The sequence below is a fragment of the Thermobia domestica genome, chromosome 2 (genome assembly GCF_964235325.1).
Source record: "Thermobia domestica chromosome 2, izTheDome1.hap1.1, whole genome shotgun sequence".
NCBI lineage: Eukaryota > Metazoa > Arthropoda > Insecta > Zygentoma > Lepismatidae > Thermobia > Thermobia domestica.
The window spans coordinates 80256521-80283821 of NC_137455.1; the positions used below are offsets into that span (position 1 = coordinate 80256521).

At 35.6% G+C, this 27301-nt stretch overlaps 1 protein-coding gene across 1 annotated transcript in view; it reads right to left on the reverse strand.

Moving 5' to 3' along the window:
- Positions 1-5869: 5869 nt before the first annotated feature.
- The window catches only part of LOC145673308 (uncharacterized), a 529331-nt gene continuing 507899 nt past the window's right edge, over positions 5870-27301 (reverse strand). Inside the window, exon 7 of the mRNA XM_081742911.1 lies at positions 5870-6116. Coding sequence (XP_081599037.1) covers positions 6046-6116 — 71 coding nt within the window. The 3' untranslated portion in view covers positions 5870-6045. The remainder of the gene's footprint in view (positions 6117-27301) is intronic.

Sequence of the window (27301 nt, forward strand, 5' to 3'; positions counted from 1 at the left end):
AAATCAGACCCAGATGGTCAAAGTGGCACACATGGGTCTGTCACTTTTTTAAACCCTTTCCTGTGTGAACGGACATAATAAATTAAGACGTTGGGATTTTTTGTTTCTGGCCAAATATGGTTGGACCATAGCTTATCATATTAGTTTCTTTTTCTTCTGCGTGACGAATTTCCTTCTCAAATTCTAGCCCAAATTAAAAAATTCGAGTTTTCGAATTTTCTTTTTTTCTTTTTTCCCTGTAGCTTCCTTCGTTGTGAAGAGATCTCCTTAAGACTTGCCAGATAGATATCTTGGATGGAAACCTAATTATTGACATCAATTGGAACGGTCTGCGAGCAGTGTAGCAAAGTAAGGATTTTAAAATTTCCCTAAATTTGAGCAAAAATTTGAAATTTTCGAAATTTTTGTTTATAAATCCGCACCTACACGTCCGAGAGCAAATCAACTTACGCCAGTCGAACAATGGTCCTTACTGAACAAAAGCGAGTACAGATCGTTACAATGGGGTAATTAGGGTGCGCACGAAAAATTCGTATTTGGGTTCTAACCCTTGATTTTTTTGTTTAGTTTTCCCAACTTTTCTGTTTGCCGTTTTTTTTTTTTTTTTTTTTTTTTTTGTAATTAGAAGTTTTGTTTCTTAAATATCACTATGATATTTGTAGGATATATAGTGGTGTACCAATGTTTATTTTACGATAGTTTGTGTCTGTCTGGTAGCAGTGTTGTAGCTACAGAAAATTCCCGATTTTAGGGAAAAACTTTGAAAAACTCCCTTCTTTGTCTTTATTATTTTCCTCTTCTTGGCTACATTCGAACAAATGTACCATTGTCTAAAAGCCTTGTCCTTAACCTACACAACGCACCATAAAACGTTTCAGTAGAATAATTAGGGAAAGTACAGTTGAGGTTTATAATAAACCATGTACTGTAAATGACAAAAAATAATAAATTTCTGACTTATATATATTAATATATATTAATTTCATGCTTATTTTGTTAGATATGTTAGATATCACCGTGATACTTGTAGGATATATTAGTGGGGCACCAAAGTTTATTTTGAGATAGTTTGCGTCTGTCTGGTGGCAGTGTTTCCAGCCAAAAAAATAATTCCTGATTTTAGGTGAAAAATTCGGAAAATTTAACTTTTTTCCTCTCTATCATTTCTCTCTTGTTGGCTACATTGGAACAAACGTAACACTATCTGAAAGCCTCCTCTTTGGCCTACAAAACGCACCATAAAAAGTTTCAATAGGATAATTAGGGAAGCCGTAGCCTCGGCATATCTGTTGATTTTTGCTTCTAAGGCGTAAAATGTGTCAACATTTTACGTGTATGATGACAGAGAATTTTTTCTTTCTCTCTTTGTATGGCAGCCAGCGACATCAGGTTTTCACTCTATTTTGTTAACACAACAAATAATTTTTTAAAGTGACTTGAACCCATGTAGCAACAGTAGTGCCAACTACAAAAAATCTTGAAATTGGTTTAGGCAATTTTTTTTTTAAATTTTCACCCCATTTCCTCAATAATTTCCCTCCCGTTGGCAACATTGCAATGTAACTTACACCAAAAATTAGCCACATTCCTCTTCTAAAAAAAATAAGGCCTTAACCATATCAATCGGGTAAATAGTTTTTGAGCAATAAGTCACTAACTGAAAATTATAAAAACAACAAAAAATGACCTGGGTCCGAAAGGGTTCAGGGCGGCAAAATTGTTAAATACAACCTTGGCATTTAATTGTGATTATCTACAAATGAATAGGTTTCATAGTCTTTTCATTCATTTATACATTCATTTAATATTTCCGATTCAATTACCTTCTTCACAACATTCTAATGAAGCACACTAACTTGTTTTCTTAAAGAGTCAACACATCATCCTTTTGCTTCATTATGTGACTTCACATTCCAATGTTATATCATCGAAGCTACATGTGCGAAGTCTATGAACAATGACGAACACATACTTACACATCATTATTACCACAATAGTGTCACGCACGTTGTAACATGCACATGTCAATCAAACAGACTATGTTACTTGTTATATGCATGGTTCTTCCCGGACAAACTCATCTACGACATGAGCTTCAGGAAATATTTCAACCATATTTAGTGGGAAAAGACACTGATATATTTTATTTCCGCTAACATTAAAATACTTTTCATAAAGCAAGACAAGTCAGAAAAGAAGCAAAAAAATTGAGAAGAATCTCACACTCACAATGGAATCTTAACATATATTGAACAAATTATTCTTTGTACAATGGCTCACTACGGAAGTGTAAGGGCAGAAAGACGACATTTATGTGAAATCACTCTTGAACTTTAGCTATAGTCCCATATCTTCAGTCTCCTTCAGCTCTCTTTTTCCGGTTCACCGAAGAAAAGTAAATGTTTTCCGGTTCACCGAAGAAAAGTAAATGTTTTCCGGTCTGTACTATGCTTAAAATTCCGACTCGGGTGTAGTCCAGAGTGCCATAAGAAAAGGATGACACCGAAGGAAATATATGAAGAACATAGACGATATTTGGAGGAACAAAGATCATGTATAACCGTCAAGAAGTGAAACGCGGTATTTAAATGAGGTCTTATAACTATTCTATCAGGCTTTGTTTCCATTTTGTACTAAAAAACACAACAATACACTGAGCAAGGCTATGTGATAATATGTAACAAAACACACAATCACGTAACAGTTTCGACACAATAACTGTGTCTTCATCAGACTTCTACTCCTTCTGGCTGTTTGGGAGTTGGTCACCTCTTATATAGTCTCCGGAGATCAACTTTTAATTACGCTCCGCCCCTTGTGTGGTTTTCACTTTCACTTTTTAGCTGCACACGTGTCCAATTAAAAGTTAACTTTTTTCTCCCTGGATACATTCTGCCTTTAATTATCCATATTTTTCTTATTAGTTAGTTCTCTTTCTTTCTTCTTCCTTTTCATTTCTTCTTCTTTAAGTAGAATCTTCTCCTACTCTTTATTTATCGAGAATCCTGCACTCCAATTCTCATCTTGTCTCCTGCCTTCATAATCTCCCTGGCTTCTTTCCATTTTCTCACCAAAGTTCTCTTCTCTACTTCTATGAGCTCTGCTCCTTCCCATCCTATTCTGTGGTTTGTCTCTTTCTGATGTTTATATATCGCATTGTTATCCCTTTTCAGTCTTACATCATCCTTGTGCTGTTTTATCCTTTCTTCCATCTTCTTCTTTGTTTCTCCTAGGTAACTTTTCATACACTCTGCGCATCCTACTCTATATATTACCCCTTTCCGTCTTTGTCCGCTATTGCTATTCTCTTGGTTTTCCTGATCAGTTCAATTATTCTGCTTCCTCCTTTCCTGTACGTCCTTATTCGTGCTTTCCGAAGCATTATCTTTATCTTCTCTGTTTCTTTGCCTACGCTTTCTATTCCGAACCATGTTTTGTTCTTCTCTTCTTCCTCTTTCTTCCTCTCTTGCTATGTTTCTTGTCACCCTATCCTCTTCGTTGTATCCATTTCTCCTTAGTTGTGTCCAAAACTTCTTTAAATTCCTTTCCTCTGTTCTTCATTTGTGTTTAGGTCTATTATTCTTTCCTCCACGCTTTTTATGAAATTCTTTGTACCCTCATCCACATCACTTCGTTTGTGGCAATACACTCCCGCTGCACACTCTTTTTGGTACCAGGATGTAATGAACTCTCCTCCTTCTGACTTCTTTATTTTCATATCTAAATAGATTATCTCCTTGTCTACTTCTATTTTATTCTCTAGTCTAATCCCTTTCTTTTCATCTTCCACGTCTCTTATGAATTTCTCCAGCTGCTTTTTCGTTCCCTTCCATATTCCTAAACAGTCATCTACATAACGGCAAAAAAGAAACAGTCTTTCTACTCCTCTTTCTATCGTCTATCTATTACGGAAATGGTGGAAAAACTGTGAAATGGTGATGGATGACCAATGATTCACAATCAGAACAATAGAAGAGACTGTTGGTATTTACCAAGAATAAGTTAAGTATATTCTCAGCACAATCTTGGGAAAGAAACAGATGCTATTGGAATGGATTCTCCGATTGTGAACTACTAATCAGCAACAACCACGCCTACTATAAGTTTAGCAGCATTTGCAGCTGTTTCAGACGGATCCTGAAAGTTTCTCTGGAAGATTTCTAATATTCATCATATCGAACTGGGATACAATTTAGAGTACAGTACTGGAAGCACCCCTCCTCTCTGATACCAAAGAAGGCAAAGGTAGTTCCATTTGCTGGGAAGGTGATAGCGTCCATTTTTTTGGCATTCCAGCGGATCTACTACTAGCCTCTGAACCACGAATCCGGTGCACCTGAGAGATGTACAGACCATCATGCAAGATCAACCGTTATAGTATAGGTCCTCACCACACTATTTCGCCTCTAAAAGAGCAAGTAAAGTTACAGAGTAAAGAAATTAAGATGTTCCCTTGTTTCTAATCGTTATAAATTAGAAAGCGAAAGAATGTTTACTACTTGTTGGATTACTACTTGTTTTATTTTCCGAATACGTATTCTATTTCACTTTATACTTTCTAAAAAAAAAAAAAAAAATCATTTCTGTTTTTCTGACGGTATACCATAATTAATTACACTTCAACCAAGGGAACAAGCAATTCTTCACCAGTTTGTTACCGAAAAAGCCTCATGGGAAATTTTATTAAATCTTACCTAAAAACTAAATTCTATTTCATCTCCAATGGTGAAATCCCAAGGGAAAATGAAGAACCATTGAACAAATGCACTACGGATTAAAAGGAAAAAGAAGGAAAAGAGGAAGGAGAGAAGGGAAAATAGAAAAAAAACTAAGCTATTTGAAAATTAAAAGAAGTAACAACAGAACTGAAAAGAGCACTTCTTATTATAACATTAATATTTCTTCACTTAACAACTTGTGAATGAGCAAATCAAAGGGATAAATTTTTATATTAAATAATATCAGTTTCTCTTTATTTATAGGGAAGTGTACACAAACTCTTCCAATTGACTCCGAAGTTATCGTGAAAAGGAAGTTTATGAGAAGAAATCAATACTGAATATCACTGGACAATAAATAAGAATAGATAGCCGTCTTCGAAGACTCTTTGAATTGTAAGTGATTTAAATAATACTGATCTTGATGAAATCATAAAATACTATATTTAAAATAAGTTTCTCAAGAAAGATATTATTTATCAATTATGGAAGAAAATTATAAATAGAAATTCCGCGGACAGAAATTTAAGTAGCTTTCGTAAAATTAAGTGTAAAAACCATTACTTCAACTCCCGTGATTAGAATTAGTTAAAGGACCCCTTGACACAAGGAGCTCGAAATTGATGTGTCGAATTTTTGTAAAACTTTGATGCTATCAGGAAGGTATAAGGCTGACACATCATGAAAAAATAGAGTTTCCGAAATAAAATAATTATCATGGCAGACGGGGACAAAATATCAAAATATTTTATAATGGGGTATATGGGAGACTACATGTGAAAAATTGATTTTTTTTTTTTTTTTAGGTACCTTGGGTTCAGCCTAGGAATCTGAAATTCGGACAGCGTGTAAAGCATAAACACCGGTTAATAACAGTTGAAAATCACGGTGGAGTAGAAAATGAGAATATATTTAAGAATCTGGAATGGTGGCAGATACTTCAACTTTATAAATTGTCCTGTAAAAGATTTCATATGTTTGATCACATAAATCTTCCAAAGTTGTGTGATGTTAGTAAAACTGAAAATATCCATTAACGCAAAAGAAGTCTACGAAAAACAATTAATCAGGCAATGAATGACACGCAATGTAAAACTTATAATTTATTTTAATCATTATTAACATCACTGGAAATTTAACACAGAAAAACGAATTAAAAACTGGGAAATATAAACATTTCTGAAAGCAAAGCAAATACTTTTTTTTTTTTCATTTCTCTGGGGCGTAGACTTCAGGTTTTTAAAGGTTATTTACATTCTTCAAGTGTTTATAAGATATGCCTAAAGTAATTTTCATCCAAATAAGGAAATTCAATATACAAAGTTGCTTAGCAGTGAAGACATTTTTTCTCATTCTCTGGGGCAAGGTCACACAAGACGAGATTCCAGTCACGACTTCCTGTAAAATATGAAACGATAGAATATGTGCATTCACCAACACTGGCTATATACGAGAATAAACTAGCAGCCAAAACGTACATATATGGATCCCCTCTGAGATCATGCCCCATCCAGTATTGGCAATTACAAGTGACTGTGTAGTTGCTGTCATAAATTTTCGTCTTACGACAATTAATATATCATTGAAATGTCATGTACTTGTAACAGGGAGTGCTTCAAGCTAAATATCACAATATTCAAACTGATAACTCAGGCAGGCTACCATCCAACGAAATGGACACACACAAAGTAGCCCAATAAATCTGCAAGTGGATGTAACCCAGTAACCCACCAAGAGTATTCTAACAAATACATTGTTATGCACGATTGTACGAACTGAAACAGAATCAACAATCAATACTGAAGCAGAATAAATGCACTACATGGCTTAACGTAAAATAAAATAATAAAATCAAAATAAAACAAAATAAATACGAATATGCAGAGTATTGGAAATCACACACAACTCTTTTTGATGCATTTTACTGTATGTAATTTATGCAGTGACACATGTTATTGGTTTTGTACTTATGTATTATTTATTTAAAATTTCAATGCGGTAGCGTTAATTTTATCCAATTTAAGTGTGTAACTGAAGCCAAAAATTAAAGGAACACAAAATTGCATTTATTAAAAATATATATATCATATGACAAAGTATATTGATGATTGATCTTGGCTGATGCACATACCTGAGTTCTGAATCAGGAGCTTCATTTGGGGGATGGGCAGAGCAGAGGGAAGGCAATTGTTCCTCCTGAGTTTCACACACACATACACTAACTATATAGTCCTATTATATATATATATATATATATATATATATATATATATATATATTGCAAAAAATGAAACAATGTTTAAACACGTTTAAAACACATTTTGTGGTGAAGAAAATGGATAAAACCGTACTCAAAACATATGTACTTGTCCAAAAAATGTTAATTCTCTCAACTGTTTCGTTAGGATATATTTAAAACACTGCTTCTTGTTAAGCACTTTGTAAAAACAAAGTTATGTTATACTTTTGAAGACATAGTTGGAAAACATAGTTATGAGTATTTTGGTTTAACGAGATCATATAAAGAATATACAGATGGGCGATTCTCAGCGTTACGCACGGGACATTTGTACACAAAATCTTCTTTTTTAAAATAAAATGTACTTTCAAATAAAATAAAAAGTGTCAAAATTAGGGGGAAAATTATTAGTGTATAGTTAAATAAAATGAAACACTCAAAACAATCGCGAATTTGAGTTATAAGCCAAAATTAAGTGTTACGCACGGGACTCAGACAAAAAGCTCATTTGACAACCTCTATTTCATTGGATATTTCAGCATTTTAATTTTATATGTCATCACTTATAATCTACATTCATTCTCCTTACTGTGCGTTATGTTTTTAAATTGGAAAATACAATTTAATTAGCGTCATATTATGTTTTCTTTTTCGACTCACCGTTACGCACGGGACGTTACGCTCGGGACAGAAAAGTAACCATGCAATTGTTTGGTTCTTCTAAGACCGTAATTATGCAATATCCTTACTGAAGAGATTCATATTTTAACATTAACATTTGGACATTAACAATCATAAAAACTTGCACCCACAATTTAATATAAATTAATTAAATTACATTCCAAAGTATCAAAATCGACTTGCTTCACTAGGCAACTGGCTTAGTGTTATTACCATGTCTTTGGGCTACTTGTCTGAGCACTGCTTGATGACGTTCAAACTACACAATGCTGTACAACTGTTGAGCTGCTCGATCCTCTGTGCTACCCACTGGCGCAAATCCCGGGAGAGATGAAGGGGACATGTCCCCTCCAATCTTGGAATTGAGGGAGACTGTCCCCCACAATAATCCGATTTGAAATGTGTTTTTTGGGAAGAAATGTGATGATTTGTGTCCGATTGCCACAAAGGAAAGTGAGATGAAATTGATGTCTCCCGAGAATAAGCCTCAAATTTGTCCGCCTCCCAATGTTGAAGACAACTCTGTTCCCCTGATCCTCCATAGCATTGTTTTTCAACTTCATAAAGATTTTGAACTTAAAAAAAATATTATGGGGATGGTCTTATCCCCCCAATGTTGAAACAGATTTGCGCCGCTGGTGCTACCTACCAAACGTTAAGTCATTTGAACGCTGCCATTGTCAGCTGAAATGCGGGAAAGTGAATTGGAGGGAAACAGTTGGTTTAAGTTATTTGGTATGACTGCTTGTTACCTCACAGTGAAGATTTGCTGTAGTGTGAGTTTTTAAAATAAGTAATATGGATTCACAGACAATGAACTCTATTCCACGTAATATTGTCAGTGGTGAACTGAATCGAACAACAAAAGCAATGAGTGGCGCTGAAAGAGCTAGAAAATTTAGACTTAGACATAAGGACAAGGTGAGACTGAAAAATAAAATAAGCATGCAGCGTTATAGTCTAGTTAAAAGTCGGTAAATGTCCCGTGCGTAACGTTACGCACGGAACAACATTTCTATACCTCATGAAATAAATAAGGAGGATAATAAACAGATTTAATAAGTACCACTAACAGGCTACTAATAATTCTACTTTGGAGCAAAAGTTTCAATACTTTATCTTATACAATTACAGAGGAAACACGAAAAATACATGTTTTCCGTTATGCATGGGACAGCACAACATGACATGAGAAAACTACGATTTTTGCCTACCAGAATCAAACATTAATTAAAACAAAATTGTCAAATTTTTGCCAAAGGTCCACTTCATATTTTTTGCTATTGTTCATATAATTACAGATTTAGAATTTAGTTTAAAAATTATTTGAAAATTGGGATATGTGAAAAGCATTGAGCATGGTCTAGAACACATAAAGTTTATGTGATCCAAACCTAACAAATATATTTTACAATTTTTTTAAAATGTCTCAGTATATAGTTACATTATTTTTTAATAGAAAAACATAATCATCACGGTTTAAAATTAATTTTGAAAATTTACTGACAATGGACCACTTGTCAAAGAATTGCCAAATGGTAATGTGCTTTGCAGAGATATGTACATAATTTCGCGAACACGTTTGAGCATAAGCGCCATATATATGTTGATAACGAATCAGAGTCTGTATTCAAGCGAACGCAAGCCCCAATAGGATAGTGAGCACGAGTCCCTTTAAAGATAGTGAACCTGAGCCAAAAGACAATAGAAAATGTTAAAGGAAGTAAGTACATATTTTGTGAGAATACAGTGCCTTTGTGCTATCACTTTCTGCTAAACACAACTATATAGTAAAATACTAATGAAATTAACACTGTTATTAAAATATTAAACTAAGTATTTTCATTACCATCTATATTAGGCCTAACACTGAAATGCTGCAATGAATGCAGTAGGTGGTTATCCGGCAAACTGTGACTACGCTTTGCTACAGAAGCTGCAATTACTCGGTGATAGAGCGCGCAACTCCTGTGCGTGGGATCCCTAGTTCGATCCCAGCTCTCATTTTATTTTATGTGAAATTTGCAGTATATTAACGTTATTTTTTTTTTTAAAAAAAATGTCCCTCTCCAAACAAAAAGTTAGGTGGATCCCTGGGCAGGTGCCTAAAAATATCTTAAAAGTATAAATAAGTGTCAATAGGAGTTGTTCAAAGAGTGTCTATAATGTGTATGTATAATTTAAAGCCATTTCTGTCCGTATACTCATTGCATGCAAGTACATCTTGATACCTTCAGGACATTTTATGACATACAGAACAATTAACAAAATTATTAAATTTGATTTAAAGTATTCGCTGAGCAAAATAATACATTTATTGTAAAAATTAGTTTCGCCCACTATTCACTTTGGCTTCATCATACACTATCTCGGAGATAGTATCTGATGAAACTAAAGTGATAGTGGCCGAAACTATTACACGTTAATAATTGTTTTGCTCAGCGAGTAGTTTAAAGCAAATTTAAGTGTAGAAAAAGTAACAGTTTGGACAATGGAAAATATATCAAAAGTGGTTTCTAAAAAATGTTCGAAGTATTTTAAAATCCTGATTTACTTTTTGCAGTGCATTTTCAATCAATAGTAAAGTAGTATATACATACAAAAAAGTACATTCTACTAATATGGATGAAGAATCTTGCTCCCTCACGTTCTCAAGCAGAATCTGAAATGAGACTGCTGTTGCAAATGTAATTATTTCCTTGCTGCCGCGAACCTAAGAACGGAAATATTCAATATAAGCATGTTCGGATTAATGATAATAATCATAAACTTCTGAAAATTACTTTCGCTTTATGACAAAAAATACACGTTTAAGTATTTACGACTCTTTGTTAGTATTTTCTTGGGAAAAAGCCTGATCCTACATTTTAATAATAATAATAATGTGACTACATTTGTCATCGGTATTTTAGCCGCGACACATTGTCTTTTGACTTTCGAAATTTTGTTGTGTTTTGACAATTGAGTTAGCGTTTATGCATGTTACAACAAGGGAGTTTCATCAAAATTAACTGAATTCACCAAATGAATGACTCCTTAAAACGTATGAGTAAACCATATAAACGAATATTCGTCTTTTAACACCCAGATAACATACAGTAGTAAAACGGCATTCAGTTGTACGTCCTTGATATTTTTAGTGGTAATTTCATCACTGGAAGAAGAAAAGATACAAAGTTTCTTTTATGATGTGCCACGGGTTTTAATTTCGTTCAGACCGAAAGATATATAGCTCTATTCGGATGAAGGAAGACAAAAACATAAAAAATAAAGAAGGAAGACATAATTAACAGACTAAGTACGCCCATTTCTAATATATCATCTATGTACCTTTAATTTACTGGGTAGAATTATAGTCGTTGTATGCTCTGATGTATAGAATCGATGCTTTTCTGCCCTATGCAAACTTGTGATGCATTTACCATGTTGCTAGAAAGCTTTAACGCAATACAACATTAATGTCAAAATTATAATGCGTTTATACAAATCGTAAAACTTTATACACCTTTTGCCGACAAAACTTATAATTTATACAAAACATATGTTCACACTTACATCACGATATTTATTTATTTATTAACTCCTATTTTAAATGAAGAACTTAAGATACTTTGTTTTATACTTAACCAGTGCGTTCAAGAAAGAATAGCAAATACAAGTTAAAATATACAAAATACATAAGAAGTACATTATAACTAAAGAAAAAGATGCCCTCTATAAATCTTAAAAATAATGAAGGAAATACATAGGGGAGTAACTTAAGTGATAGCGATTACTGGTAATCTGCCTCAAGAAAGTTTTAATTTTCTTTTCAATACATAAAACGTGAGCTTTTAAAATTGTATCAAGGATTGAATTTCATAACCGTATATTGTCTACTTTAAAAGATTAAAAAAAAAAAAAAAAAAAATGCGGTAAAAAGTTGAAGACTCATGGGAACGTGTCTCCAGGGAGTGAGAGGTTGATTTACCTTCAGAACTTGGTATAATGCAATTAAACTCTGGTAAGAACGAAATATTGACCACATTAGCCCACTGTAATTATTTTCTTCACGAATCAGAGATTATATATGGCTTCAGGATAAATATATAAATCGTATGCAGCTAGTATTCTCTATCAACGAATCGCAAATTCTTCAGTTAAATCTTGATACACAATACCGCAATAGTAAAGGCAAAGAAGTACTAAGGAAACGGATGTTTATATGATGTGATTCGCTAAGGTTCTTGTAACGATCCTCAGACTCCAAAGCCTAGTGAAGTAACTAGGCTAGTTGTCGCCCGGGGCAAGAACTCGCCTTAGTGCCCCCTGACCAATCAAACCAAAACGTTCCCTCAAATACTTGTCCAATTTTGCATCCTCTCAGCCCGGGGCACAAGCCCCGTTTGCCTCACCCTAGTTACGTCACTATGGAAACCGACCATAGAATGGAATTACGATATTATCTAAAACTAAAGTTGGCAATAATGCTTCATCAATGATACGAGGAAGGATTAGAAACTAAGATTTCAAGGCCGATATTTCTGGAGTATGTCTCTTATAGAGGAATGAGGCATGTGCGGTAATTTTAATATATGGAGCTGGCAACTCTGCAGTTTCAGCCATACGCCACCTACGGCTGGCAATTGATTTGAAAACTGGTCTCGCGAAGAAGTAAGCTCAGTTATTCGATTTCTGTAAGCGGAACATGTAACGGCGACTGAAATTCACCGGTAGCTGGTAGACGTTTACGGAGAGACTGTAATGTCTCGTCAGTATGTCACAACGCGCGCCCGCATATAGCCCAGAAGATCAGCACGGTTGAACCAGTTTCACTGGGGCATCATCTACCACCCTCCCTACAATCCAAAGCTTGCTCCAAGCGACTTTCACTTGTTCCCGCACTTGAAGTAGGCTCTAGGAGGCCGTCATCGCTTCGCTTCAAACGAGGAGGTGAAACACTTCGTGACAACGTGGTTGAACACGCACGGACAGGATTTTTACCAGGAGAGAATATTTAAATTCATTCCATGATGCAATAAATGCCTCAACCGATATGCAGACTATGTCGAAAATAACCTAATATAGTACTATCTGTTTGATGTATTGGTTGTATGAAATAATGTACACATTTCACTGCAATCTTTGTAACCTTACTTTTGATCATTCCTCGTACTTAGCATTGCTGTCGAATCTGTATTAATAGATTTTATCTGATTTGGATTTAATTTCAAGTTACGAGGGCTAGTTTTTTAAACCTCTGTTAGGCCATAAGAGAATCACGTGATATGGCGAAACGAGGATAAGACAAAGTATTGTTCATTGGACATGAGTCATTCACCACACCAATGGACAGACTCTGCCATTCAATCATTGTGGGGCAGCGAGTATGAAGACATGTCGAGTGTAATCGAAGCACCTACCAGGCTTAATACACCTGAAGTCCATCGTCGCGTGAGGAAGGGTTATGGTAGCAACTTCCTTCATAAGTAATGACTGTGTGCACGAGTGCTGCAGAGGGTTTAAAGAAGGACCTACCGACATACATGAGAGCATAGTCAAGGGTGGAAGCAAACGAACCTTGATGAACACGTGAGTCATGAAAGGGTAGATTATGGTTTTTGAACGTCTGGTCCTGAAATTTCAGAGAACTCAGCAGTCACCTGGAAAAATCGAATTACATCACATATATCTCACACGGCAGACGCTTGGATTGCAGTCGATATGTGATAAACGCTCGCTACTTCACAATGATTGAATGGCGGGGTCTGTCTATCGGTGGGAGTGGGCACTATACAATGAACAACCTATTTTACAGAGTGATTCTTTTAAAACTCACAGATTTCATTTGGGTCTAGAATTTCTATCTTGAAATCCAATTTTCATGCGGTTTGTGGCAAATGATCAAAAAGGCTGGGAGATTTATGGGACTATGTTTACTGGTTTAAATTTATCCGAGGTAATATCGATCACGCCTCAAGAAAAACAGCAAATATTCGCCAGTGTACCTTACAATTGGAATGAGGTTTTGGATTTTTGAAGCAAAATTGCAGAATACAAGTTAAGTGTTAGTGAGAATACAAATTAAGTATTAGTGGCAGCACCCATAAGTCACATGTTGAATAGCTATAGCCGGTTTCTTTCGACAAACGACGGAGATATTTCTTGGGTGACCTAAGGAGTCGATAACTGACATCTTCCGCAATTCCCGCTTGCAGGGTCCGATGCTTCCCTGTCTCACTCAGAGGTGATCCTGTTTCTACCAATTTATTCACTAGCGACCATAGGTATATTATGTTACTATCTGGAGCGGAACGTGAGATAAATGAGTTTCCAAATGCCCTTTGCGTATCAACAACAAATTCCGTTCTCCAAAAACTTTTAACGATAAACTCATATTTCTCCAAAGAGTACACTATTCTCACTGTGTCCTGATCATACTCACACAGTAGTATAGAATTGTAGAGCACAATTTCCAATACAACGGTCCAGTTTCCTGTTTCTTATTGACCTTGGGGAAGTTGCCATCTAACGAAGAAAACTCAAATCTCCACACCGTACCACACCTCATTTCAATTGTCAGGTACACTGGCGAATATATGCTGTTTTTCTTGAGGCCTGGCCGATATCACCCCGGATGAATTTGAACCAGTAAACATAATTAAGTCAATCTCCCATCCTTCCTTGATCATTTGCCCCAAACCGCATGAAAATAGGACTTCAGTTAGAAATTCTAGACCCAAATGAAATCCGTGAGTTTTTTTTAAAAATCATCCTGTATTTCTGTTTCGTCATCACACGGTTCTCCTCTGGTGGCTTAATGGAAGTTAAAAAAGTAAATAGAACTCGTATTTTATCTGCACCACAGCACCTTCAGTCGACATTTAATGTTTCAACTGATTCATTATCACATTCCTTATAAAACAATATATTACAATTTTTACACTAGAAACAAAAACAATATACGATACATCACCACCAATTAAAACTAAAGATATTTCAAACAATATAGCAAGCCTGTCTTGCACCCTGAGGTGTAATTGATTGAAAAATTATTACGTATCCAATAAGCCTGGTGAACTAATATTTCTTTCTGAAATGAAATTTAAAATATTAAATTAATTTAAGGAAATCTTAATTTGATATTGAAGAAAAAAAACGAATGATAATACAAGTAAATGATGCTGAACAATCTATGACAGAAAATTAAGAAAGAAAAAGAATACATCTATAAGTCATAATTCTTGCAATATTTCCACAACCCAAACAACAGGCGGGTGTGTACGCCGCGATCAATCGTAAAACTGGACCAAGAGGTAATGTGGCAAGCGGACTATTTAATACGGAGGCCACCAGTCCGTCGGCTTTTATATCAGTGACGATGAGTGCTCAATAATGTTTGATACGTGAAAGAATACTTCATGAGTTCGAACTTTCGCGTAACTCTGCGGCATCAACTTGAAACCTTTGTCATGCGAAGGGGAAGATGAAGTGAACTACAGCACAGTAACTCGTTGGCTCCAGAAATTTCGAGCTAGTTGTAAAACTACCAAAGATCAGCCTAGGTTCGGTGGCCCAGGGTAACAAGGCCATACGACACGCCATTGAGGAAAACCCTTCCACTAGCACACGACCATTGTCAAACGAACTTGGCATGTCTCAATCCACTATAATGCATCACCGTCACGAACTTAAGAAAACCATGAACAGCTGCCGCATTGTGGCACATGAGTTGACCCAGTTCAGAACAGGACAAGAGTGAATGTATGCAAAATTCACAAGATGTGCATAATCTGAAACGGATTGTCACATGTGACGAAATGTGTGTGCTTTTCTGAAATCCGACTGTTCAAAAACAGTAACTGAGCAAGGGCGATTTTCCAGAACCGGTTGTTAAACAGATCAATTTCGAGCATAAGTCCTGCTCTGTGTTGGACCTACGAGGAAGTAGTCCACTTTGTGTTCATTCCTAACAGTCGTACAATCAACGTCCGCCTTTATCCGAACTGTTGGTGCGGATGTATACTCCACTACGCCGAAAACAGCCTGCATTGGTAAACCGAAAGCGCACCCTGCTCCAATAGGAAAACGCAAAATCACACTGGCTCGAAAAAGGCAAAAAAAAGAAAAGAAAAGAAAAAAAGAAATAAAAAGTAAAAAGAAAAGAAAAAAGAAAACTATCAGGAACTTTACGTCATCAAAACGATACCATACCCAGTATACCGTCCTGACTTTGCCCATTCGTATTACTATCTATTTCGGTCCATGGTGCATTTCGAGGAATAAAGTTAGCAAAGCCCTTCCAGAAACTAAATCGTAAATACTTCACCGCTGGGAAGTAAACTAAGTGTTGCACCAGTATCTATGTAGTACTATAAAGGTAACCAAGAAAGTTCTGTCACTTTTTGTGGAGGTCTGTGTTCAACTGGCCCTCACACCGTGAGTTGAATGCGAATGGAGATAAGGCAAAAGTCAGTTGTTGGTATGGGTATATCCAACATACTAACTGATTGTGGCGGTTCAGTTACACCGTGAACCTGCGTGAGGACAGAGTAAACATGGGACCTCCACAGAGCGTCATAAGCGTGTGTATGCTGTACGAGTTCAAACTGATGTTAAACGACGCTGCAGCGGGGCGGAAGATATGCCATACATTTGGTGAGGACGTCGTGGCTACGAAGACAGTGTAGCGGTGGTTTAACAAGTTTAAGCACGGTGACGAAACACTCGAAGACGCCACGTACCGGAAGACTCATACATGTACAAAAGGAAGATCTTCAGACAGCAATTGAGACGAATAGTGGCGAGACTTGCGGGACGACAATTCACTGTGAGTGGAGAAACCATTCGGCAGCACCTCCATCAACTTGGGAAGCACTGTAAAGTGGGTCAATGGATCCCACATAATTTGACTCCGGGCCAGAAGGCAATGCGAGCAGACATCTGTGTTTCTTTACTGTTTCGTCTAAGGAAGGAGCCATTTCTGAACAGGGTGTTGACATGTGGTAAGAAGTGGGTCCTGTATGAAGCTGCACGGCGCCGTCATCATTGGTTAGCAAGCATCCCATGAATCGGTTCCAAAACAGCCGAAACCAGCACTGCACCAGAAGAAGGTCCTTCTGTGTGTTTGGTGGACTGCTCACGGCATTGTGCATCGGGAACTGCTACCAGCTGGTCAGAGCATAAATGCAACTGTGTACTGTAAGCAGTTGAGCCGTGTTCAAGAAAACCTCAAAACTCTGGAGCCAGCACTTCTGAATCGCAAAGGGGTCCTCCTGTACAGGACAACACTAAGCCCCACGTGACTAGGATGACCCGGGATACCATTCTACGCCTTGGATGAGAAACATTATTACATTTGCCACGGTTCCCGGACATTGCACCGTCCGATTATCACCTATTCCATTCCTTGGACAATCACCTTAGAGGACGCCAGTTCAAATCCCTAGTAGAGGTGCAAAATGCACTTGATAACTTCTTCGATTCACGGCCCACCAAGTTCTACCCGTGATGGAATCCATAGTCTTCCAGAACGTTGACAGAATGTCGTCGATACTGATGGGGACTATTTTTGATCTTCTCGGTATGTCTTAGGTGGCATGTCGATGTTCGAAGATGGTGAGTGAAAAAGCGACAGAACTTTCTTAGTTACCTTTATAAGATGAAATAACAAACAAGAAAGGAAGAGCCAAGTTACTACGCTATTATATAAATGTTCTAATCCGTAAGCATACATACGATGGAAGTTACAGTGAAATAAATGACTATACCTATGCCATCACATTTTAACACTGTCTGTATTTCCTCGCTGAAACCTTCGGCAAAGAACACATGGCTCACAGATTCTATAGGATTATTGTCAATATCGAGCTGTTCAATCAGCTGCAATTGTGGGATGATTAAATCTCGGGAAGAAATCACAATGACTACAGAAACGACTTGACCCATGGACTCAATTATTCCACTTAATAGAAAGAAATGAAAATTCTTCTATAATTAAAGTGGACGGAGGAAACTAATATCCACAACTCTCGAAATGGAAAGTGTCACAAAGAAAAGCCACTACAAGTTTACTATTTCTATTTGTTCCTGTTAGTGATATCCTACATCTTGAAATTGAATCGAATTTCTGAAGAGTTCGAACTTACCAAAAGAAAGTGTACATCTTCCCACTATACACAATAAAGCAATAATAGAGCTCACTGAGATACTATTTAAAATGTAGTGCTATTCACAAAACTAAAATAATTTACTAGAATGAACTTTACATCTTTGTTCCAAAGACTTTTTGTTGTTGTCGTCGTCGTTGATTATTATTATTATTATTATTATTATTATTATTATTATTATTATTATTATTATTATCCTAAGGCAAATAAGACAAGCCATCGTCTTACTATCCTCATTGTTGCAAATACAGTTTAAAAGTGAAAATGTAATAGGCATTAATGGTTTAATCTAGGCACAGACAGCAACGACTGACTTTAAACAAAGAAACGATTGGATATCACTATAGATTACTATAGAAAAAATGTCTTTTGTGGTTTGATTAAAAATTTATAACATTACTCACATACAGAAAATAAATGACATAAGAATTCTCTTACTGTTATTAATTTTCTTATAACTATCTGTTTTGACCAACAGTCACTGTGAACGTAACTTATCTCGTTGCAAACTCCTGCATGCGCAATGTCGAACATTTCGCATATCCAGCATCCTTTTATCACACAGAGAGGATGTAATTTTTGCTAGATAAAAGTACCTCCGTCCGCTCATTAGAAGAAGCCATAGATCAGTGTGAAACTACCCACAATTTATGCGCTAAACTCGCTTTCTGCATACTCACGACAGACATGCACACACGCGACGCCCTTCCCCTATTCTGGGACGAAAGCCCATAAATTGTTGAAATCCGATTACTCACAATAGCAATAGCGAAACGACCCATTTCATCGCGGTTGGCTGCACAACAAATTGAACAACCCCTCAATGGAGTGCAACCATACACGCAGAAACAACCGAAGATTTCACTCTCCCTGCTTCAAAATCAACAATGCAATTTCACTGATTCGCTATTGTTTTGATCCTCATGCTACAATTTAAAACACCAGGAGTAACATGAAGTGATTTTAGAACAAAAGGCCTACAAAATACCTACTGTGAACTTCGTTAAATAAACGGGTAAGACGCTCAAGCAAGACATTTAAAATTCATATATTGAATTCAAACGCAAAAGTGATATGAGATTACTTGATTAACATGCATTTTCAAATCAGTACTTTAAAAAATATGTATGTTATACAAGACTCTCCAAACGAAGATCGTTAAGGTGGATCACCACCCGGAAGTCAGTACATATTTTACCTCATTCCCTTAACTACTGTGCAATGAAAGGTTACATTTTATAATTATTGTACTATAAGATAGAGTAATGTTTTAGCTACAGCAAAAGACACTGATTCATTTGGTTGTGTCTCCTGATATCGAAACATATAACAAATAAAGGAAAATATTTGATTCGTTTTGCAATGAGCACACAAGATGGCACTTTCTGTTAGATCTTACTAGAACTGCTTCGTTTCGTGTAATGTTTATTTGTGTGTGTAAAGTATTTTAAAGTAACAATCTTATCACGAAATAGATATATTGTTTGCCCGTTTTTCCTGTTCTATTTAATATTTTATTTAAATATTAATTTACATTTAAGGAAATAGATTTTGAGACGAAACTTGCGCAGAACGCCATAATGCGTTGTTGCCAAATTTGTACGTTTACCGTAGTAGTCACAATAAGAAAATTCCTGGATTTTAGAGTTGAAGTTCGATAAGAGTAATCGCGATAAGGGTTAAAAAATAATTTCTCCAGTAAGTATCTAAGCAGAATTCCATGGTTACTCCCTTTATTATCTGGCATTAGTAAACTATCTGGCAATGCCGCACTATTCAAGCAGCGTTTAGCATAGTACCGAGAACACCTAGTGATCCACCTTAACATGTGGAATTTTGCGATTCCCCAAACGGCTGAGAAGTGTTTGAACTGATGAAGTTTGACGTTAAACTGATATACGTCACGGTCAAAATTTTAGAAATTGTTTCAGTTAATGTGAGTCACCGATTGAAATTCATGACGCTTTCAAACACGGCGGGACTACCTGGATTGTATGATATGGCTACTTAAGACAAATGATTTTTCTTTTAATTTAGCTAGTGCCAACTGAGTTTTGTGGTGGACAAACACCGTGTGCGTGGGTTTTCTCTGGGTTCTCCGTTTCCTCAAACTTTCTTCTTTATACCATTTTATTCAATTCTCATCACCGTCTCCTTTAGCCTAGCCGGTATAACCGTGGGATGTAAAACTTAAAGATTTTATTTCATTCTTTTTTTTATTGTTTTTAAAACATTTTTCGGCCTATGTTTAGCAGAAGGGGTCCAGCTTTTTTCTCTAAAAAATGTTACAATTTTGGTAATTTCTGTTCACATTCGGTTACTTTAGGGTAGGGTTGGTTAGTTTAAGTTAGATTAGGCTAGTTTAGATTACGTTAAGTTAGTTTAGTTTATGTTATATTAGTGTAGGAGTCCCACATAATTTTCCAAAAAAATGATAGAATTTCGCTTATTTCTACTAATACGTTAGTTTAGGTTAGTTCAGGTTAGCTTACGTTAATATATGTTATGTTAGGTTAGATTTGGTTAAGTTACGTTACGTCTAAGTACTTGCATCACTCATTTCTCCTGTAAATTTTGTGTTTTTTACGTGCTTCTGGACCCCTTGTACTAAACACACCCCCATTTTTCTAGAATGTTGTTGGTCTGATTAACTATACATCACGTCGAAAAATCCACATAGCAATTACTGCATTTTGGTTATGGAAATTAAAAAAAAAAAAAAAAGCAGGAAAAAGTTGACTGGAAGTAATTGTTCCCACCATAAAGAAAATCAGTGCCTATCAGATGTGTGTTGATGTTTAAACAACACTTACGAATCTGTCACGACAGATTTACCAAGTTGTTTTTAGTACTCCAACCACAAATTCCTTCCAATAATAACCAACATTCATTATAAACATATGTTTATTCTCCCTTTTAATCAGTATAACTCTCACAGAACTAGTTATATCTCTGCCTGCAACTTCCCACATGTTTACGTAAGTATTATTTGCTAACCTCTAATGATTTCCACTTAATCCCGTTTATTGTAGCTCTTACAAATGCACCATATTACAATTACAAATATATTTTTTTGTATTATTAATTGTTTCCAGCATGCTGACCACACAACTAGATTGCAGCTCCACATAATTATATTCCACCCGATGTTCTCCAACTCAACGGTTTGACCATTTATTATTTCCTTGGAAACTTTACCAAAACCTCCATATGTTTAAATCACAGTATGAACAACTACCAAAACAAAAACATCTAAATATAAAGCCACAGGCTAGTATCAGCAACTGTGATATTTTGTGTCAAAATTTTACCAAACTTCACTAACCAATTAACTAAACCTCAACGTAACCGATTAGTTTAACTTCCTTTCTAGTTTAGAAATTGAGTTTAGAAGATCGAACTCAATATGTCTACGTAAATAGGGTGTACTCACAAACCGCTGGACTAAAATATGGTACCTCAAGGTTCTGTTTCGGAACCTTTCATTTTTATTCTAATGATAAATGATCAAGCATTATTTATCGGAGCTAAATCAATCCTGTAAACTGATGATACAACTTTTCTGAACACAGCTAACAATTTAACAGTCCTTGTCAAAAAAAAAAAAAAAAAAAAAAAAAAAAAAGTGAAGATATATTGTTACAAGCCACGTAGTGGTTTGAAAATAACAGTTTTCTATTAAATACAAATCAGATATTATTTACTCTTAAAGATTGTTCTAATGAAGATGCAGAACCCTCATATAAAATATGTATGTAGCAAATTGTCAAGGACAATATGTTTATTGTGATGTTTAAAAGTCACAGTACCAAAAAAGTATTTACGGACTGTTTATTTTGCATTTTTTGAGTATAATAGCGTATGGTTTAATATTTTGGGTGTTGTTAGAACAATTTGTATTATTTGTAAACCCGGTTAGGCAAGTTAAAAATTATGACTGTGAATTTATGATATTGTTCTACGCGTAACAGAACGTTTACACTATGCTATATGGAAAAATATATGTGCATACAATACTAGATCGTGTAAAGAAATTGATAAAACATACTCTAGACTATCTAAAGTTACAAGCAGCTATGTATATATAGGTATAAAAGTATAACATTTATGAACATGTTACTAATCTATATGCATCATTTGCCTATGGATAAATTTAAAACCAAATTACATAATGGTCTAGTAGCAATGCGACATTACAACATCAATAAATCTGTTGAATCTAGGGATGCGCACGAGTCGAGACACGCTTTGTAAAATTCGAGACGAGTCGAGACAAACTTATTTCTCGACTCGACTCGAATGTCTCAAAAATCTTTCTATAATTTAAATATTATTTTGAAGAAAGTACTCATTCAGAAATAATCGGCACGAGAAATTCGGAAACTGCAGGACTTGTCAGGTGTTCGAGGAGTGCTGTGGTGAGTGTCTTCAACAAGTGGCGAAACCAAGAGGAAACGATGTCCAGACGTCGAAGTGTTGGACGCCCCCCAACTCATTACATATGTCGGACGTTGTAGGCTGAGCAAACTGGTAGAACAGGACAGCGAACTGCGTCGGAACTAACATAAGAGTTTACTGCTGGGCCAAGTACAAGTGTGTCTGAACTAATGTTGTAAAATTTCCGGAAATTTTGAACCTGTTAGTAAAAAAACGTTTTTTAAAATTTCTTTCCGGAAAAATTGGAAACATTAAATTTTTTAAAAAAAAATGTTTGTATTAGGTTAATTTTACTAGTAATGATGTCCTTTTTTTTTTCAAACGCGTGAAAAATAGAAGTTCAAAAATTTCAACATTGCGAATATTAAAATATAGCACTCGAAAATAAAACCATTCAAATTATTATCTGTATTAAAATATTAGTTTTACGCGTATATGTTTGTCCCCACAGAAAAGTTTACATGTTTGTCTCCAGTCCTTTCGACAATGAGATATTGAACCCACAAGTGCTAGAAACGTGCCGTTTTCATTTTATTCGATTGATTTTGTGTAAATTCCAAATTTTGTGTAAATTGTCCAGTTCTAATGAATATTAAAAAAAAAACATGGCCATTAGTTCTTTATTAAAATTTTAGGGTACACTGGAAGTACTGATTTTTTTAAAAAGTAAAGCTTCATACCCTACGAGTTATATATTCTAACATCACATAGTTGTATATAGGTAGAAGTCTGCGCGGATGCGGATATCCGCATCAAAATGGGTATTTGCGGATATATCTCTGTGCGGATAGCGGATAAAGTTGCGGATAATTTTCGTACATTTTTTCTACCTAAAAAAATGCTGTGAATTTTCTGATAATGGTGGAAAGAGCACTAGAAACGTTCGTTTGGAATTAAAAGTTTTAAAACGAGTTGAAAAATACTAAAATCAAAATACAAGTAGTGTGAAGCTTGTGACACAGTGACAGCAAAAGGACAAAAAATGACACGAGAGAGTTGTCCTTTTATTGCTGTTTTCAATATTTTTAGCAGCCGTTTTGTAGGTGAATGACATCTCTGACCTAAACAGAAAGAAACGACAGGTTCCATCGCTACTCCTCAAGTACCGCTATTTGCTGAAAAAAAAAAAAATGTCGCCAAAGCCCCTCTGATAAAGCTGAAAATTTTCAGACCATTCGCCTTGAAGAGGAAGAAATAAATGTCTTTAAATAACGTTTTTCTAGCCCGAGAGGTCGGGAACCAAAACCCTAATTTAAAACACCGCATCCCCTTCCATAAACTGAAAACTGGTCAGCAGAATTATCTTTGCCTTTTGTGACAAACTGGAGAAGCGCGTAGGTCACCGAAATAGTAAACAAATCACATCATACGCTCATCTTTCTCTCTCCCTCTGTTAAAAAAGAAAACATCTTCACTGTTTCCTTTGAAGTACAGCAGATACTGAATGCGATCCCACAGATTTCTCTCTTCGGAGAGGTGCCACGGACCTCAATGAACATTCCGAGGGATTAGAGTTTTATAACAGCAATTGTTTATCTCTTTCTCTTTCTTCTTTTGTGTATATGTATGTATGTTCTGGGCCTCTGGTAAAGAAAGGAAGAACAACCAATGCATTGTTTTTCCTACCCTAAATGTGTCCAACAATGAGTGGGGACTGCAAAGAAAAGCAGTAAATTCTAAACTTCCTCTATTGCCTCTTCACGAAATTAACGGTATAGACTTCCTATTTGTACTGGAAGTTATTTAAACTTCTAGTTTCAATAAAAGCGTGGTCGTGAAAGCTTGAGTTGATTTTGGGTTTAACGTCCCGTTCAGCAGCGAGGCTATATGAGACGTGGACCTACTGATCAACGTGGAATCCGAACCACATAAGCTCCCGCTGGGAATTGAACCCGGGTCTCCTTCGCCAAAGGTGCATACGCTAACTGCTTAGCCACGAAGGAGCTTGGTTGTGAAAGCATGCATTGTATTGCGTTGTTAGTTTCGTCACTTATTTTTTTTTTTTTTTAATTTAGTGTAATTACTGGTGCTAGTGTCAGTTCGGGATATGTGGATCTGTTTGCGATCCTGTGATTAATTTTTATTTTTTAATAACGATTATTTTTATTTCGCCTTTGTGTTTAGAACAAATGCCCCTTTTTATTAGTAATAATGAAGTTTAAAAACTTAGTGACGTGCTCTAAAATTAGTCGATTGAGGGGATATTACCTACGTGGCACTATTTTGGTCCGATATCTGCATTTGAAGATCTTGGGTAAGTACATAAATAGTTCATTAATTTCTAATTTGTATCTGCGCGGTTTATATTGCATTTTATTTATCGTAGTTAGTATTTGATCACGAGGAAACTTATATAATATATTATTTCGTTTGATTCAGAAAACTACATGTATTATAGAATATGTAAGTTGTATATATTTGCTATCTCATTATCTGCGGATGCGGATACGGGTGCGGATAGAGATGTTGCGGATGCGGGTGCAGATGCGGATAGAGATGCTGTGGATGCGGTAAGGATGCGAATGCCATATTTTATAACCGCGAAGACCTCTATATATAGGGGTTGTATATCTCTCAGGTGTTTGTTTCATGGCCAAATTATAAGAAAACGAAGGATAACCATTTCTCCAGTCTAAGATGAATCTTCATTGTTTAGAGAGCTTTTTTTTAAAATAATCTCCGTATATAACTGACATAATTAACTGTGTGTGGAATTTATTTACTTATTACATAATGCATGCAAAAAGAAAGAAAACACTGGTCATATATGAATAAGAAATTCCAACTACAAGTCGGCTCAAATCTTGCAAATGGTGCGAGATATTGAAATAAAAGAAAATAGTCGAAAAAATTTCCCCTTTATGATAACCCTTGCCGATTTTTATGAAAGCGTTCTTCACTTGTATCTGGAAAGAGACATGTACAGATATGAGGAATGACAAGGAGAATCATGCACATATGTGAAAGATGCGCTGTGTAGATAGCGCAGGTTCAGCTAGTATATATATATGTAGAGAGAGAGAGAGAGAGAGAGAGAGAGAGAGAGAGAGAAAGGAAGATCGAAAATGGCGGTCGAATCCATACTTTTCGGGTCTTTGAGGTGAACAGAAAATGCCGTTTAAATCCACAAATTTGGTCCATTAGTACTCCTAAGGTGGGACGGGAAAAGGTAAAGTTAATTGAAAATTATCGACATTAGTGTCGAATTAATAGTTTTGGGGCTCGATAAGTTCATTGGTGACAGTTTTGGTGCCCTTTATGTCCAAAATGAAACGTACTCTCCCCGTGCAAGCTATTCGGCTAGTCTGTAATAATAACGAACGGAAGTTTCACATATTCAACCCTTTAATATATTTCTCGCTGCTCAAATTTACTCACTTGTGCGGTATATGTGTGTATGTGTAAATAAGATCATATCTCTTTTTGAGTTATTTGAAAAACAAACAAATAATAAAGATGGAGGATTTTACCAGAAATCCGAAAGCTGAAAAAGTAAAATTAAAACCTGTTGCTTTAAGTATTTTTCCTGTTAGCAAAATACATTGTATAATGCTGCAAACATGTTACAGCAAGTAAGATTACTAGCATCAGACAAAGAAATAATTTTTTAAGTTGTATTTCTCGGTTTTTGTTAATATTTCCGAACAAATTATTTTTTATTAATGGCTTCAAAATTTTTGGAAATTTTACCGATCTCGATAAAATTTTCAACATAGATGAGGTTCAGGATGGTTTTTATTATTTCACTTTGAAGGTGCAACTTGAGGGAAGGGGAGAGGGAAAATGACAGATATTAATGTCGAATCGATAGTTTTCGGGGTCGCTGAGATCAACAGTAACACTTCCGACCGTTTAAATCCAAATTCAGTCTCGTTAGTACTCTAAGGGGAAATGGTGACATGTAAAGATAATTGAAAATTACGGATATTAATGTCGAGTTAATAGTTTTGGGGCTCCATAAATTCATTGGTGACAGTTTTAGTGCCCTTTGTGTCCAAAATGAAACATATTCTCCCCGCGCGAAAAACGGGTATTCTGCTAGTCTGTAATAATAACGAACGGAAATTTCACGTACTCAACCCTTTAATATATTTCTCGCCGCTCAAATTTACTCACTTGTGCGGTATATGTGTGTATATGTAAATCATCTCTCTTTTTGAGTTATCAAAAATATACAAAGAATAAAGAGGGATTTTACCAGAAATCAGAAAACTAAAAAATAGAATTAAATCTTGTTGCTTTAAGTATTTTTTTGTTAGCGAAATACATTGTATATACAGTAGGAGTCGACAATCCGAACGTCAAAAATCTGAACGCGGTCCCTAGAACCTTTTCACATTTTGTCTTAATATAACGCTAGCGATAAACAAACAATAGTGTGTTCGTCGAGGTTGTGTGAAGTCAGTGTTTTTACAAAAGTTCATTCAGACGTAATTGTTTGTCATACATATTTTTATTTTCTCTTAGGCCTATAAGTTTTAAGTGTGACTTAAAAGATCAGTGTAATTTAGTGTACGAGCAAGTTCTTCAGAAACATTGAATGTAAGTAGCCTTTCGTAAGGTATTGTAATTACTGTATGTATTGAATAACCACTGTATCGATAGAAGAACATACCGTACAGTATATGTAAGCCAAAATGGCATTTTCTTGGTCATTTTCGAAAATCCGAACTACGTATGGTCACAATTAGTTCGGATTTTCGACTTCCTACTATGTATGCTGCAGACACGTTACAGCAAGTAAGATGACTAGCATCAGGCCAAGAAATAATTTTTAAATTATATTTTCCTGTTTTTGCCAATATTTCCGGACAAATGAGTTTTTCTAATGGATTCAAAATTTCCGGAAATTTTATATAAAACAAGGAAGACATCTAAAATACATGTTTGATTTAACACATTAACTAAAATGATTCTGGCCCTGTTATTTTAACACTTTCCTGCCATCACGGGGGAACTTCATAAGATTGCTCAAGATAATTTTAATGCGTCTATACTAATTAAGCTAACTATGATTATATTTTAGTTTCTTTTGTAGCCATAACTCCGTTCTATCACGGTGCTAACTTTGAAGTGTT